At 57.2% G+C, this 12,352-nt stretch overlaps 1 protein-coding gene and 1 non-coding gene across 2 annotated transcripts in view; one reads left to right on the top strand and one right to left on the bottom strand.

Moving 5' to 3' along the window:
* Nucleotides 1-7,219, top strand: part of CASTOR2 (cytosolic arginine sensor for mTORC1 subunit 2) — a 54,581-nt gene extending 47,362 nt beyond the window's left edge. The window contains 2 exon segments of the mRNA XM_070362377.1: nucleotides 1,345-1,439; nucleotides 1,519-7,219. Of these exon segments, the coding sequence (XP_070218478.1) occupies nucleotides 1,345-1,439; nucleotides 1,519-1,584 (161 nt within the window). The 3' untranslated portion in view covers nucleotides 1,585-7,219.
* Nucleotides 7,220-9,788: 2,569 nt separating this feature from the next.
* TRNAA-AGC (transfer RNA alanine (anticodon AGC)) lies at nucleotides 9,789-9,860 on the bottom strand. Its single transcript has one exon. It is a non-coding gene; the product is annotated as a tRNA-Ala (tRNA).
* Between the last annotated feature and the right edge of the window lie 2,492 nt (nucleotides 9,861-12,352).

Here is a 12,352-nt window from a genome sequence, read left to right as displayed (position 1 = left end):
GCATATAAGAAGCAGCAATGGGACCTACCTTCCTGGAATGTGGAGGGTTTTAACGCTAGGCTAGTAGCTATAAATAGCCGTGCAAGGCTTCCCTACTGGCTCAGTAGTATAGAATCCACCTGCCAGTGCAGGAGACACAGGTTCGATCCCTGATCTGGTAGGATCCCACATGCCGCGGAGCAACTAAGCCCACGCCCTGCAACTATGGAGCCTGCTCTCTAGAGCGTGGGGGTGTCAACTGCTGAAGCCCACGCGCCCTAGAGCCCATGCTCTGCAACAAGAGAAGCCACAGCAATGAGAAGCCCACGCACCACAACGGGAGGGTAGCCCCCATTTGCTGCACCTAGAGCAGAGCCCATGCGGCCATGAAGACCCAGCACGGCCAAAAGTAAATTAATTAAAAATAGCCCCGCGAGAAAAACAACTTTTTGAGAATCGGAAAGATTCTAGATTGGCAGATGTCATATGCTTTTGACCATGGTTTGCAGGAATGTGTTTCCCATCACAGCCCAGCACGCACACACCCTAACAACTCTACGCTTTCACAGAACTGCGCTCACAGCCGTGCTGTCCGAGCTCCTTGCCCTTCCCTTTGCTGTTGTCTTTTGTTGCTGTTGTTAGTTTTATTTACTTATTTTTGGCTGCCCTGGGTCAGTGTTGCTGCCCGAGCGCTTTCTCTAGCTGCAGCGAGTAGGGGCTACTTTCTCGTCGCAGTGTACAGGCTTCCTGATGCGGTAGCTTCCCTGGCTGCGGAGCACAGGCTCAAGGCCAGCGAGTAGGGGCTACTCTCTCGTCGCAGCGTACAGGCATCGCGTTGCGGTGGCTTCCCTGGCTGCAGAGCATAGGCTCAAGGCCTTCACTCATTGCAGTACGAGGGCTTCATTGCCCTGCAACATGGGGAGTCTTCTCAGACCAGGGGTCAAGCCTGGGTCCCCTTCGTTGGCAGGCGGATTCTTAACCACCGGACCACCAGGGAAGTCCCCTGTTGTCGCTTAATAAAGCGCTAGTCGCCAGCCTTCTAAATTCATGTCCCAAACGGTCACCAGCCACTGTTTGAAAGGCACCATTCTAGACCCTCATCTCCCTCCCGCCTTATTTTATAGAAATAAAAACGAATGTGTCTGTAGTTTAAGAATCTTAGGACACAACCAGTCTCCACCACGTAGCAGGACAGTCAGTCATCTGGAGTGCAGGCATGGGGCCTGTACGACCACCTCCAGCCAGGAGCCCCGGGAGACCAGGCAGAAAAGCAGGAGCTCAAGAGACCTGTCGGGGAACGGCCGAGGCTGCACTGGGTGACGCGGCAGGGGGAGGGCTGAGCCTGGTCCCCGCCTCTGTCCCCAGATGAGTGCGGCATCGTGGCCCAGATCTCCGAGCCCTTGGCTGCCGCAGACATCCCCGCCTACTACATCAGCACCTTCAAGTTCGACCACGCACTGGTGAGTGTCGGGCCCCCACCCCGGGGCAGGGGAGGCCCCGTCCGGCGGCTCCCAGATGTTTACTTCCCACCCCTCGCAGGTACCGGAAGAAAACATCAACGGCGTCATCAGCGCCCTGAAAGTCAGCCAAGCAGAGAAGCACTAGAAGGGCCTCTTCCGCTCCTCCCCATCCACCCCGCCCAGGCCTGGGCCCAGCCCCACCCTGAAGACTCTTCTTGCAGTATTTCTCAACAGACTGGAAAACCGGCCCCGGGGCCCCCAGAGGTGGAGTCTCTAGGAGACGCCCCCGATGACTGACCCCGCCAGGCCTGGGACCCAAGCCAAGGCCTCCCCATGCCCTCCTCCTGGCTTCCTGGAGCCCCCAGACCCTCCAGAGAGCACCCCCCCTTCTCCTCCCCCACCCTCACCCCAGAAAATGATGTCCAGGGCTGAGGGAGCTTGTCCGCTGACCCACCTTCTTGTCCAGCCTCACCCACGGCCGAGGGCAAACGCCGAAGGAAGTTGGTGCCTCCTACGGGACACTGGGGTACCGATTGTCACGTCATCTTGGGGGGCTTGCTGAGCAGGGCCGAGTTCATGGAGCCGGGGAAGGCCCTTGTGAGGGCGGGGGCTCTGGACCCTGTGGTCGCTGGTCTCTGGTCCCATCGGCTCTGGGCTGGTCCCTGCAGAGTGGAGGCCAGTGGGCAGCCCTCTAGTCCTGTGCTGGTGAGGCTCTAAGGGAACACGGGTGGGGCCCTGAGCTGGGCGGAGGACCCCGGCCACCCAGAACCTTCCTTGGCTGCCAACCATAGGGCCTGTACCCCGACTCCCAGCAAGACTGCCAAGGGGGCCCTGTCCAGACCCTCCCCACCACAACCGCTCATCCTAGGGGTTGAGGGGGTGGTTCCCAGGAGACCCACCAGCCTAGGGCAACAGCTCCTGTCCCCTCTGCTTTCCCTGGACTCTCCTGGGGCCGGCAGAGCCTCGGTTTTCCCCAAGTAGGGGCGTCCCCAGCATTCTGAGCTGGGGTTTTCTTAGGTCACCCCCACCTCCCCAGCAATCAACGAGACCAGCAGAGGGCTCCCCCGTCATCCTGCCCTCCTCTCTCCCTGCCCCGCTTGTGGGGGAACGTGGAAGGCCCCTGCCCCCAACTCGCCCGCCCGCCCGCCCGCCCCTCTGTCCAGGGACTGTGGCGTTCATGAGTACTTGACCTGGGAGGCAGCTTATCTGAGCCTTAATAGAGAAAACCGTTCCTTGTTGTAGTCTCCTATTTAATGTATTTGTTACCCAGGCTGCGGCTGGCAGTAGTTTCAGGGGACAGGGCCTGCTGATGCTGTCGGGACCCAAAGTGTGACATCGCTTGGTGTGACATCCTGTGGCTCCAGGGACAAGCCTGAGAACTGGAGCTGCCACCAGGGGCCTTGGCTTTCCCTTCAGAGCAGGAAGCTGGGAGCAGAGGTCAGTTATGATCCAGGGGTCCCCAGGGGCACCCCACACAGAGCTGCCAAGGCAGAATGGTTCTAAGCCTCAGAGGAAGGTTTCGACGGGCTGCGGGGAGATGGACAGCCAGGTGGCAGAGCAGCCCCCGCCCCGGAGAGCAGGGCGACCCCCTGCCTCCTCCAGCTGATGGTGTTGTCCGTGTCGTCCCTGAGAAGCTGGGAGGAGAAGGGCCATTCTCTTGACCGGGTGAGGCCCCACCCTTCCCCTCTCCAGGCCACGTGGGACCCTCTGAGCCCGGGAAACCCACCCGGTGTTGGAGGTGTGTCTCTGAATCCTTACAGATGTTCAGAGCCCAAGCACTGATTCGGAACCCTTTTTTTTTTTGGAAGTCATTTTGCACAAAACTCCAGAACAACCAAAACATGTCAATTGTTTGCTGGTTCCAAAACCGGGGTGACCATGTGGGCAGGGCAGCCTCTCAAGTCCCGAGCATCCTCTGTGCCTAGAAGGCCTTGATTTTTCTGTGGCGTGCCCTCCAGACCCCTTCCTGTCGGCCCCCTCCCCGTGTCGCTCCCCCACCTCTCCTCCCCGCCGAGCAAGTGTGTCGGCCCCGTGACCCCAAGAAACGTGTGATTTCCCCCAGACCCCCTAGGACGTATATTGTACACACATATAAATACCTGTGTTTTATGTTGATATAGATATATACTGTAAATAGCATATATACTTGAGCAATATATATGTTAATATATACCGTGTGAGCGTGCACACGCGTGTGTGCTGTATGTGTGGGCGTGAGGGCCTCCGCCCCGCTGTGTCTGCCGTGCACACAGGCACGTTTTGAGCCACCGTGTAATTTTAATTCAAGTATATAGGCAATACGATGATCAGAGGAGCCGGCTGGCTGCCTCGGCCCTGACTTGAGAGAAGAATTAGACCAGCATCCGAGAGCAGAGCCCCAGAGTGGGGGTTGAGGGTCCCTCCTCCCTCCTCCCCGAGTCGCCTTTGAAAGCTGGGGTTCAGCCCCTTCAGTTCTGTTTCCAAGGCCCCTGGACGCCCCTTGTTTTATTCTGGGGACAGGGCTATAAAGGGGAAGAGCGTTTGGGAAGGAACAGCCCCTTCGCCACTGCTCAGCCCAGGTCTGCTTCCCCGCCGCCAGCACCTCCATCACCTGATTTCCTTCACCTGCAAGGTTAGAAGCCACAGGTTCTTTCCTCAGGTCTCCTCCTAGGGACTGGCCCCGGGTAACTGAGAAAGATGGAAGCCCTGGACGTTGTTTCCTTGAGGGGTTGGTGCAAAGACTTGGCTCTCCGGTTACACTGGTGTGTCCAACCCACGGGCCAGAAGCCGACACCCTGGGAGCCCCGCCCTGTTCCCCACCCCTCCCCGTCCTCTTGCCATGTGGGGAGGCCGGAGCATCCTCGGTGTCCACGTGCCCGTGAGCCAGTGGCTTGATGTGCAGCACCCTGGGGGAAGAGAAAGTGATACCCCACTGGCTGGCTGCCCCCAGGGGTCTCCAGACCCACAAGGAGGTGGCCCGAAGGGGCCCTGTTGAGCTGAGACACTCTTGGCTCTGGCTCACTGAGCATGGAGCCCTGGAGCTGCCACCAGGGTCCCCCCTGCGTCTCAAGTGTGCGCTGTTCCTTGGTAAGAAGAGCTCAAGCCGTCTCACCTCCCCCCTCACTCCTCGCCTGCGTCATCTGTGAACAGAGAGTGAGAGGTTAAGGTAGGGAGAGTGAGGGAGATGGGGAGTGGAGACCCCTGCTTTGCCTCCACCCCCCATTATGAAAATCTGCCCCTTTGGTTCAACACTCAACTTGGGCTCCCCTGGCTCCTAAGAAACCCCTTTCTGCCTCAGCCCCAGTCCTGGCCCAGCAGAGACTCAGCAGTCCCCACTCGACACCCCCTGTCTCCACGGGGGTCTCCAAAGCCCCCTAGTAAGTGGTGCCCTCCCCACTGCCCTCCGCCCAGAGCACCCATCCAAGCAGGAGAGGCTCACAGCCCTCCCTTCCCCAGGATTCAGGGGTCCCAGAGCCCCCCAGCACCAGCATTCTCCCCCTCCCGTCAGCTCCAGGCCCCAGGCCCCCGGTGGGGAGAGAGGGACCGGGTGACCTGGAGCTGGCCACTGTGACCTCCCCATTCAGGCAGTGCAGCCTTGGTGACCAGAGTGGTGTGTCCAGACCCCTCGGAGGTGACAGAGGAGGAGGCCTCAGAGCTTGGGACAGGAGGCTCCAGGGAGACGGGAAGGGCCAGCCCCCAACCCCAAGCCAAGGGCACCATTTGCCTGACGGTCGAAGATGAACCTGCCCAGCCGCCACCAGCGCCTTCGGCCACAGTTCCCAGCCACCCGGGGCCACCTTTCTGAGTCCCTGGATCTGGATGTGGGCACTACTAGGGCCCGTCCCAGCCCCAGCTAAGAGTGGGGACCGCCCAGGGGGTGGCTGACAAGGGTGTCTTGCTACTTTGCTGAGTGAAAGTGGTGGGGCATAGAAAGGAGGCGCCCCAGTGTGTCTGCCCCGCCAGGGCTGGGGATAGTCAGCCTGCCAGTCATGGCCACCATGGAGTCGGTGGTTGGCTTGGCAACCAGAGCTCGGGGGAGGACAACGGGGTCTCCCAACAGTGGAAAGACAGGGGCTTTGGCTTTTCAGGTTTCCTGGATACTGTGCTGAGGCACGGGCGAGGCTGGAGCGGGCAGTAGCCCTCTATTCAGAGAGGCTGCCTAGGAGGGGAGCAACCAAGATGGCGGATGGTGGTCAGCCCAGCAGAGGGCAGGCTTGGGAAGAGTGGCCAGGACTTGTGAGGGGAGTTGAGCCCTGGTATAGCTAGATACCTTTTCTTACACTCCAGTTTCCTTTTCATTTTTCAAATTAGAGGCAGCAAAAGGACTCTTTTCCATAGACCAAGGGAGAAAGCTGTGGGGTGGGCTATGGCCTTCAGCTTTGAAACCCAAACTCTCCAAGAAAGCCTGTTTTCTTGGGAGGGGAGGATGGGAGCTGTGGGCTGAGGCAGCCTCTGTCCTTGGAGCTGAAGGCCCCAGAGTGGCTTGGAATGGAGGTAGAAGCCTGTGGTCTGGCTTGTGGCTTCCAAGGGCACCCTGGTTGGTGACGGGGCTTGTGGCTCTTGCTTCTCGGTCGGGCAGGCTGAGAGTGGGAAGTGTTGGGCATCAGAGCAAGTTCTGGGGACACGTGTGTGTAAAAGTGCATGTGAGTGTGAACGTGTGCTGTGCATATGGGAGCACACGCCTGCAGAGCCCAAATTCGAGCAAAAGGACTGACTCATTCAGCAGTTCAAGGCCTCGGTATATTCTTACTGTGGGCCACATGCAGAATTGAAGGGGTGGGGATGGCAGGCCTTGAACTCCCCTTGACTTTGTTAAAACCGCTCTGGGGAGGAGGCGGGCTTCCCCGGTGCCCCAGACAGCAGTGTGCCTGCAGCACGGGAGACCCGGTTTCGATCCCTGGGTTGGGAAGGTTCCCTGGAGGAGGAAATGGCAACCCACTCCAGGATTCTTGCCTGGAGAACTCCATGGACAGAGAAGCCTGGCGGGCTACAGTCCATGGGGTGGCAGTCAGATATGACCGAACTACTAACACTGGGGAGACGTCAGAGGTGTCCCCATGGGGCTCTGCTCCACCCTGCAGAGGCCCAGTGGTCCGTGCAGCCAGCCCCAAGGGCTAGACCTGCCCAGCAGACTCCTCAGAAGCAGCCAGCCCTGAAGACAGTATTTACAAGGAGAGGTTCTAGGGGCCAGTGCCCCCTTGCCTACTGGGGCTTATCCACAGAGAGCGTCCCAAAAAGTTGAAGGCCAGAGGGTAGGGGTGAGGAGCTTGTGGAAAACACGCCAAATTCAGGTCCCAGGGCAGAGGCCAAGCCTAGTGCATCTTCCTGTCCACTGCTTCAGCTTATCTGTTCAGAAAATGATCCAGGGAGAGCTGGGCAGCATTGGCTCCAAAACTGGGGGTGGACCGAAGGGGCTAACGGCAAACAAAACCCCAGCCCACCTCTTGCTCTTTGCCAAAATCGTTTCCGTTATCCCGAGATGGGGGTGAGTGGATGTTGGCTGCACAGCGGGGTTCAGAGAGGCCGCTGTCCTGCCCAGGGCCTTGCCTTGGGGGTCTGGCACGCCCCGGGTCACCAGCAGTACCAGTGGCACTTATATCTATCTGTCCCACGTTCTGGGCGCGGGGAGAACGGAGCAGCCCTGCCCAGGGCCCTCACACTTTCTTTCTTGAAGAAACACAAAACCCTCGAGATTCATGTACTGTATGACGGAGAGAAAAAAAGTACCTAATGTTCCCCCCAAAAAAGACAGTATATTTTGTACTTTGTAAAGTGTTCATTAAAATGGAAGAAAAAACAAATGATGTTGGCTAACGGCTGTCTGATTTCATGCTGATCCAGGGCCAAGTCTCCTCCCTCCCTTCTCTGTACCGTGGTTGGGGGAACACCGGCCTAGAGCTGCAAGGAGGCAGAACAAGAATATGAGAGGAAATTGCCCTGAGAGCAAGAAGGGTTGTCTTAATGCTTTGTCACAAGTTGCCCCCAAAGCCTAAGGCTTTAAAACAGTCCATTTGTGTGTCTTGGTTTCTGTGGTTTGGAATTTGGGAGCATTTTGGGCTCAGAACCTCAGAAGGCTGCAGGCATCTGAGAGCCTCTCCTGGGACCAGAGGGTCCGTTTCTAAGGTGCTCCCCTCCACATGGCTGGCGAGACGGGCCTGGCTGCCGGCCTGTCCCCACATGAGTCTCCGCTGCTTGAATATCCTGACAGTAAGTGTTTGGTTTTCCCCAGAGTAAGGGATTCAAGGACCAAGGCAGAACCTTTAAAAAAAAAAAAAAATTGTCTTTCTTCTAGCCTCAGAATTCATGTACCATCCTCTCCACCATGTTCTGTCAGCACCGCAGCTCAGCTCTGACTGAACCCTGGAGGATTCAGTCCACATCACACAGGGGTGTGAAAACCAAGAGGTCAAGGTAACCTTGGGGCCACCTTGGGAACTGGCTGCTACATTCACCATTCCCTCCCCGCAGCCCAAATATCTGGCAGAGGTGGGCCTGGGGGCGGGGGCCCTGCTCTGCACGCCACACCCCCAGGAAAGGTCTCTTGGTGCTGGAAGCCCAGGAGCCGATGCCTCCAGACAAGACACCCTGAGGTCAGGAGGCTCAGCGTCCCTCCCACAAGCACCTGGAGTTGGGCTCCTGCTCCCTCAGCAGGTGGACACAGGCTGCCCTGGTAAGAAAGGCTTGAGGGACTTCCCTGGGGGTCCAGTGGTTAAGACTGCACTTTTAATGCAGCAGACACAGGTTCAATCCCTGGTCAGGGAACTAAGATCCCACATGTTGTGCGACGTGGCCGAAAAAGAAGGAAGCAGCCTGAGACCAGCAGGTCTGGACCTCGCACACCCTCACTCTGCTCCTCGCTGGTGTTCTCCATGGAGGGCAGGTGTGAGCGGGGCAGGGCTCTGCCTGCATCAGACCCCAGCCTCCCCTCACCCCTGCCTTGCAGGAAAAGTAGCCCTAACAATGGAAGGGGGTGAAAATGGGAGCTGAAGCGCTCGTTCACCACCCTCAGTCCAAGGAGGTGCTTGGACCCTCAGCCCTTCTGGCTGCTGCGAAGGCTTTTCTCCCTGGGTTTGCAAGGACTAAGCACCCTCCTCAACCCTTCACATTTCGAACAGGGACCACAGCATTGGTGGGAACTCAATTGCCCCCAACAGTGGCAAAAGCCTCCTTTTCCCACTGCTCATTCATGTTTAGTGTCTGTAGGGCAGTGCCAAACCTAGGGTTGGGGGCTGGGGGCAGTGGGGGTGGTGGTGGTGTGGCGGTGGAGACCCAGATGACTCTGCCACAGCCCCCTGCACCTGAGTGGCTCCAGATTTAAAGATGTGGAAATGGGCTATCTCAGGGAAGTGCAGTGCCGGGCTCGACCACAAGGGGATGGTGCCATGCTCTGGGGCCATGACCAGTCAGGCAGGAGGAACAAGAACCCAGGACGTTAGGTTGAGCTTGATTAAGCCGGGGGACCCAAACAAGGGACAGCAAAGGCGCAGAGAGCCTAGCAGAGCAGCAGGGTGGAGAAGGGCAGAAATGGACGGGGCTGGAAGGAAATGAGGCTGAAATACAAGGTGGGTTGTCAGGCCAGCTGGAGGCTTCACACTCTACTACAGACCATGGGGAGCCACAGAGGACTTTGTGCAGGAGACCAAACTTGGCATCTGAATGGTGAGTCTAGGTTACTGAATATGACTGATAGGAGGGGGAAAGGGGGCAGCCAGGGTCCCGGCCTCGTATCTCAGGAGAGGTGACCCTGGCCGACTCGTGAGCCTTCCCACTGCAGTCAGGAATGGCGGGCACCATGGATATGGAAGGTGGCTGGTGCCCCTCCCCCCAGCCAGGCACATAATTCCATGTGGGAGCCTTTGGCCGCTTCTTAGCAGGGATCTCACCGCAGCATATCAGACTCTCCTGGAGGGTGGGAGGAGTTCCCTGTACCAGGACTCCCCCCAACCGGCCCCCTGCCCCGCCATCCAAAGAGTCTGATTCAACTCTTCTTGGCTTCAGTATAGTTTTTAAAGTTCCCCAACTCACTCTTAGGGGCTTCCTTGATGGCTCAGTGGGTAAAGAATCCACCTGCAGTGCAGGAGATGCGGGTTCGATCCCTGGGTCAGGAAGCTCCTCTGGAGGAGGAAATGGCAATCCATTCAGTATTCTTGCCTAGAAAATCCCATGGACCGAGGAGCCTGGCAGGCTATAGTCCGGAGGGTTGCAAAGAGTTGGACATGACAGCCCCAGAACAGAACCCGCTCTTAAAAATACAGGGCCACAGAAGGAAAGGGCACCCTCTGTGGTCACTCTGTCTCCCTTTGGTTTTTTGGGTTTTGATTAAATTTTATTTGACTGCTCCAGGTCTTAGTTGTGGCGTGTGGGATCTAGTTCCCTGACCAGGGATCAAACCTGGGCCCCTGCGTTGCTAGCGCAGAGCCTTAGCCACTGGACCACCAGGGAAGTCCCCGCCTCCCCTTGGTTTGATCATGTGTAACCCTGCCAGTGGCAAGCAGGGGGCTCATGATGGTGAAAAGCTCTCCAGAAGGAGCATGTGGAATGAGATCGTGGTGATGGTCGCCCAAAAGACTAACAGGCTAAAACCACTGAATTATACACTTGAAAATGGTTTTAAGAGTATATGACTCACATTTCAATTTTTTAAAAAAAAACTGAATGTGCTAGAGAAGCCAGATGTGGATGCACGGCAGGAAGGATGGCCAAGAAAGTGGGAGTTATTCCGACAGCCCCTTGACAGCTGTCAAAACTTAAAAGAAGGACCCAGGCATCTTAGAAGGGACCGTCCACCGCGAGAGCCGGTGGTGGAGTCCCTGTGCCTTCTCAGGGGTCTGCACTGGCCCCAGCTACTGACCCCAACGTCCGTGAATGGACGCAATCCAAGTGTGAGAAGAGAGGTCACATCAGGGGCAGCCCGGGGTCACCTCACTCAGGGTGTCAGCCACGCATTTGCTCGTGAGAGGTGTCCAGAGCCTGACCCTTCGCAGGAACAAAATGAGACACCGCAGCGACCAAGCCAGTGGCGGAGAAGGCCTCTCTGTTAAACGCTGCGGGGCTGGGGAGTGGGGTTGGGAATGAGAGGACAAAACTGAAGAGGTAGGAGCACAGAGGACAGTCATGGGAAGGACCCGGCACACACACTCCAGCCAGGACCCCGTCAGCACAAACGGAACAGCCGTGCCACCTGCCCAGGGGGAACAGACCCGGCCAGTGTTGCCTTGAGCTTTAAGACAAATCTAAGGACGTCCCTTAATATACGCTGGGTACTGTGTCCCAGGGCTTCCCCAGTGGGTCCGATGGTAAAGACTCTGCCCATGGCGTAAGAGACCCAGGTTCCATCCCTGGGTCAGGAAGATCCCCTGGAGAAGGAAACAGTAACCCACTCCGATATCCTTGCCTGGAAGACCCCACGGACAGAGCCTGGCAGGCTACAGTCCACAGGGTCGCAAAGCATCAGACACAACTGAGCGACCAACATGGTGTCCAAGGAGGAGGCAGTGGCCGGATCTGATCGTGGCTGCCACCTGTGGGGAGGCTAAAAACCACCCCCACCTTCGACAGAGACCACCCCCCATCACCACCATGCCCTACGGTCCCTGAGCATCACTGGGGGGTCCCCTGCCTGTCCTTCGGGGGCATCACGCTCTGCAAATCACGAAGTTCAAGGCGTGTATCCCCGGAGGAAGGGTTACTGTTCTTCACCGCCGGGGTGACGTGGTCCTTGGCCCAAGAGGAGCTCTGGGAAGGAACATGACAGACGGTTTTCAATTTCTGTTTCAAGTTTATGGAAGAGCTTTGCTCTAAGAAACACAAGAACTGGTCGGCCCACAGAGAAGTGGAGGTGGCACGTGCCCAGGTGATGAGGGCTCCCAGGACCACACCCCGCCCCCCCAGACACCATGTGGCTGGTCCCCACTGCCTCAGGCCGCAGCGGGGATGTCGACAGTGACCATTCACTTTCACGTCACCCTCCCAGCACCGCTCGCCCGCTCCTGCTTTTTCTTCACAGCCCACGCAACCATCTAACACACTTTGCACTTGGCTTGTTGACTGTTCTGCCTCCTCGAAATGTAAGCATTGTGAGACCTGCTTGCGGGGGCTTTCCGTCCCCGTGTGACTCTTATGTGATTAACAATACCTGGCACATACAGGACACAACAGTGAACATTTGTTGAGTGAACAGATAAAAGGAGGGGATGTATGTACACTCGAGTGAGACCCCAGATTGTGACGTGATAACTGGTTATTTTTATACTGCATCGTTCTCTCCCAGTTGCAATGGGGGGGAGGGGGGCCAGGCTCTGGTCAGAAAACAGTTTCCGAGCGGGACTGTCTTCCAGAGTACCTTTCACTGGCTTCTAGTAGCCTCTTCACCAAATGCCTTGTTTTGGAAAGCTAATCCCTAAATGATTAGGTTAAAATAAAAAGGCCTCTCAAGTTCTTAAAAACGAAAAGGCAGAAAATAGACTTTATTCCAAAAAAGAGTTTTAAAAGATGTTAAAGAAAAGGACATGTTACATTATTAACGCAAATGTTTTTCACCGTCTGAGTTTTCCTTCTCCAAGGCAAGCACTCGAGCCAAGCTTTCGCGGATTGTGTTCAAAGCCCTTGGCCCACAGAAATCTGGCCTTGCTCATCTTCCCAAGGGGCCTCTCAAGTCTTCTGAGCCAGGCAGGAAGAAGTGTTACAAGGCAGGTGACTGCTGTGGGCCCACAGGGTTCCAGGCTGGCACCCACTGGCATTTCCAGGGAGGACCCCCGTGCAGGGCTGTCAGCTGGCGTTCCAGCAGCGCGCAGACATGGCTGAGCAGATAAGCTCTCTGAAGACCAGACATGACAGCAGATACCACTGTGTGTCCCTGGGAAGGAGCTGAGATGAAGCAGATCGTCCTCACCTTGCCAGGGCCACTCAGCCCAGGGGCAGAATCTGTGCCAAGT

The sequence above is a fragment of the Bos mutus genome, chromosome 25 (assembly GCF_027580195.1).
Source record: "Bos mutus isolate GX-2022 chromosome 25, NWIPB_WYAK_1.1, whole genome shotgun sequence".
Taxonomy (NCBI): Eukaryota; Metazoa; Chordata; class Mammalia; order Artiodactyla; family Bovidae; genus Bos; species Bos mutus.
The sequence above is the reverse complement of the archived record's forward strand: the minus strand, read 5'-3'. Positions and strand labels throughout refer to the sequence as shown.